Below are 3992 nucleotides of genomic sequence, written 5' to 3' on the forward strand. Positions count from 1 at the left end.
GAGGAAACATACAGCGAGATTCTTCTTCATTTTCACCTCTGCTAACCCCTCTCTCATAGCACATGTTATAGATGAGGCTTTACAAGCGAGTCCAGTTTTCTATTCAACACGAAATAGCAAGTTGTGTGCATCTAAATGTTGAAGTGTCTTTTTTGTTACCCTGGTGCTTATAAGTTTTTGCTCCTTCGTTTGTCAATTGACCTATAAACTAGTGCGACTTGATCTCCATGTTTTTGCATTGCTGAGGAGTTGCTTTTCATCAGCGATAGTTGTTGTAGAGAGTCAGTTCGAATATCCTAGCACTTGCACCATCAAGGCGACACCTGAAAAGTGAAATCTGATTGCGCATTGCAGAGATGACACTGAAACATTTCATCTTGAAGTGAGGCTATTGCTTCTGTTGGTTAAAGTCTCTACCATAGAAAGCTGTGTTTTCCATGGATCTCATGTACATACAAGTAACGTAACAATATATGTAAGGTTTGGTCAGTAGTTGGAGCTCGGATCCTGGTTACAACACCATAGTACATACACCAATGTCACTCCCTATTATACTGGATAAATTTGAAGCCTCAAATTTATTTATCCCAAGTAATTTCTGATATCCTTTCATCTCAAATGCCATACACGAGAATCTATAGGCAAAGTTCAGCCAACAATGTTTCAATAACTTACCTCTGTACTATGTGCTGAGATGTTGTTCATCTCAACTGTCTTGTTATGAACATCCAATATGTTTGAATGATGAGAACAGATGAGTGCCAGAAAATGAACATAGAATTGCTTAAACTTGATGCATCAAAAACTTCCACTACCAAATGAAAGTGTAGGTCAACTGGTCATTGCCACCCATATAGATACACGATATGCCAATCAGGGAAAGCTCTAAAGGAACACGCTTGACTACATTTCAAAGCATGATTCACTGGCCTAAGATATTGGCAACTGACTTCTTGATGATCTGGAATAGCTCTTCCCTGTGAGCCAAAAGGAACACAAAAAATATATTGCTGCAAACTTTGAATAACATATTAATCCAGTTTTAATTACACGTTGAACATCATAAACGAAATAAAAATTCATGCGAACCAAGGAATATTTTAGAAACATCAACAGCAACAAAACCAAATAGTCATTGGTTTTACTTACCGATCGGGTTTGAACAAAAGATATCGATATATAAACCACTGGAATGGATGGAAAAGCTTAAGTTAGTATGATATATAGAAGACAAATGATGTTTTGTGAGGTAATCAACAGGCGAGAATAGTAAAGAAAGCTTCTTTTTTTAGGAATCATTTGGTACACAAATAATTGTTGCAAGAGCTCAAAAGTTCTTTTTCATTTGCTCGCACATTCTCAGAAACCATAAGTCGAGGTATATTACTTACTGAAGAAAAAAGTATGCCAATCAATTCTAGCACGCTTGGGACAACAGGCAACTTGTCAATGGCCTATGCATAAAAAGGAAAGCAAAAATGAATAATTAGAATTCTTGTTATGGTGGAAGCCAGAAAAATGATAAGCTGTGTGCTGACATATATAGGCATGGCATTTAATTTCAAAAAAGTTTGCTACAAATATCATGAAAATAAGAAGGCGATAATGCCCGTGGTTTGTCTCCTTTCTTAGATTTTTCCAATAAGCATAGAGTTAATTTTATCCACATGAAATTGAGCACAGTCCTGCCACATTATAACTCTAAATTTGGTTTTCTTTACACAATCCCAAGGCACTTCTGAAATCAGATGGTCATAAAGCTTCAAATTGCCTGAACCAGTAAAGGTCAGTGTTAATCTATAACTTGATCTACGATAAAGGAAAAGGAAAGGAAAGAAACTCGGGGTGTTTCAAGTGATGACTATATAAAAACTTTAAGTCACCATCAGTTTATATGGTACTTGTTTAGTAATAAACTTGAATAATTTTTTTTATTTCAAGACCTTTCCCCTAAATCACTTTTGCTTTCTTTAATATTAAAAAAGAATGAGTCGCATATCACCGGGATGAGTTTTGCCGATGTCCAAATGGCTACCAGCGCTGCAAACCCCAAACCGACAAGAGCCAGCCTATCTTCAGAATCATCCCACTGTTTCATATCAATCAAGCATATATCAAAAAATCAAAACCTTTAGATGGCTGAAATGATTTTACTTCAAAGAAAAAGGCAAGCAAGGGTTATTTTGAGGGATGACAACCAACCATCCCATGCATCATAATAAACAAGCATCCTTGTCTATTGTCAACAAACTTGAGAATATTCCAGCTTTACATAATATAAGATGCTACAATCACAAGAGGAAAATGATAATAAAAGAAGCCACAAATATATAAATGATCAAGCAGACCACATTTTGACCATGATGAGAACACAATCATAGAGCAAGAGAGAGAGGGAGATGAACACTCACTATGTTTTTAACAGACTTAACAATCCCCAGGGGGGGTGATGACTCGGAGCTTTCCCCAGTAGCCCTCACAACAACAGAAACATAGTTCTGTCTGTCTGCAGAGCACAATTATCGAGACTCAAGGACAAAAGCGCAAGCATCAACACCATTACAAGTTTAACTGAGTGAACTACAGCAACTTGCTACATTATTTCAAAAACAAAATAGTTCCTCGGCCATGCAACAGACTTCATAAGTATAATCCATTGCTAAAATCACTAATATGCAAAATCTTGTAGATATAATGTTGAATCTTAAAAACACACAAAAAAAAAATCTGAATCAACAATTGAAAACTTCCATAAATTTGATATGTGATAAAAAAATCCACCTCATTGACAAACACAAAAAGCATCATCCATGGTTTTTTCTTCTAAGAGAAACTGATAGCTTGTTGCTTCCAGCTCACCATAAATCATTTTATAAAAAAGCCTATCACTGAAAAGTATGGTAAAATTCCAACTCGTGTTCTCATTTTCACTCATTTTGCATCGATCAGGGGATCTTAAATTTAAATGTTTTCAACATCAGTAAGATCCCCACTTTTCACCAAGGTAACAGCATACCCCTCATGCCCATGATACTGTTTTAGTTTTCAATAATACAGGTCACAAAGAGTAGCATCTTAGACATAATCTCAACATGTACAAGCTCACCATATTATACTTGCAGTACCTCTACCCTAAAATGTTGGTAATTAACACAAACAGGTTCTACAAGCAACTAATATATCCACTGAAATAAGCAGGGTGAGTTGAACAGTTGAACTGAACCATAAAGCTCATTAAAATGCAAAGTAGATCGTTTAAAATCTATAATGCTTACCTTCAATGGGAGAAAGTGGGAGCGTTTGAATAGTGCTGAAAAGGGTCCTTTTACCATGAACCAACAATGGTGGAGAAGGCAAGCTTGCAATTATGGAAGCCATGTCTTCTTCCTAAAATAAAACAACAGAAAGAAAAGATCAAAGTTTGAGAAGCGGGTTTTTACTATAAGGTCCAAATTGATGAGAGAAAGCGAAGATTATACTCCATGGTTTAAAGAAGAAAAATGGGGTTCAATATTTGTACCTCTTTGGTTGCAGAGAGAGAGAGAGAGTCTAAGCGCCATAAATGTTTTTATTATTATTATTATTAATTGTGGCAGGGCATTTGCCTAATGCATACAACTTAAGAGCACCTCACTGTAAAGGGTGTTTGGAACATGCCTTAACCTATATTTTTAAAAAAATTAATTTTTTTAAATTAATTTTTTTTTATGTTTTGAATCGTTTTAATATGCTAATTTTAAAAATAATTTAAAAAAATAAGAAAATATCATTTTGATACATTTCGGAATGAAAAACACTTTAAAAAACAACCACAACCACACTCTTAAATAGACTCAAATTTTGATTTCTAGGCAGTGAGGTCCCTGTGGCTTAAATTTAGTCACATTGTACAAATTTTGGATTTCAGCGTGTTTAATATTGTGAAGTTGGTTTTCAAAAGTGTTTTTTATAGTTTTAAAACCCGATCCAATAATCAACCCGATACAATGATT

The 3992-nt window shown here is 35.1% G+C and overlaps 1 protein-coding gene across 2 annotated transcripts; it reads right to left on the bottom strand.

Moving 5' to 3' along the window:
- Positions 1-559: 559 nt before the first annotated feature.
- LOC133700834 (protein CURVATURE THYLAKOID 1C, chloroplastic-like) lies at positions 560-3577 on the bottom strand. Of its 2 annotated transcripts, XM_062124524.1 has the most exons (7): positions 3521-3577; positions 3276-3387; positions 2412-2506; positions 2003-2089; positions 1392-1454; positions 1150-1187; positions 560-977 (listed from the first exon to the last, which is right to left on the bottom strand). In XM_062124524.1, exons 2-7 carry the CDS (start codon positions 3376-3378, stop codon positions 923-925), a joined length of 441 nt encoding a protein of 146 aa, XP_061980508.1. In that variant the 5' UTR covers positions 3379-3387; positions 3521-3577; the 3' UTR covers positions 560-922. The 2 variants fall into 2 exon arrangements, with proteins under 2 accessions (XP_061980508.1, XP_061980509.1); XM_062124525.1 differs by lacking the exon at positions 3521-3577 and having other exon boundaries at positions 3276-3473.
- Between the last annotated feature and the right edge of the window lie 415 nt (positions 3578-3992).

Source organism: Populus nigra, chromosome 8, assembly GCF_951802175.1.
Source record: "Populus nigra chromosome 8, ddPopNigr1.1, whole genome shotgun sequence".
Classification (NCBI taxonomy): domain Eukaryota; kingdom Viridiplantae; phylum Streptophyta; class Magnoliopsida; order Malpighiales; family Salicaceae; genus Populus; species Populus nigra.

Bases quoted from the DNA above. Each gene is read 5' to 3' on its own strand.
- LOC133700834 (XM_062124524.1), bottom strand. From the start codon at position 3,378: ATGGCTTCCATAATTGCAAGCTTGCCTTCTCCACCATTGTTGGTTCAT. The intron at 2,090-2,411 runs GTGAGTGTTCAT...GATATGAAACAG, and splicing joins TTAAGTCTGTTAAAAACATA to TGGGATGATTCTGAAGATAG. The intron at 1,188-1,391 runs GTAAGTAATATA...CATCCATTCCAG, and splicing joins TTGGCATACTTTTTTCTTCA to TGGTTTATATATCGATATCT.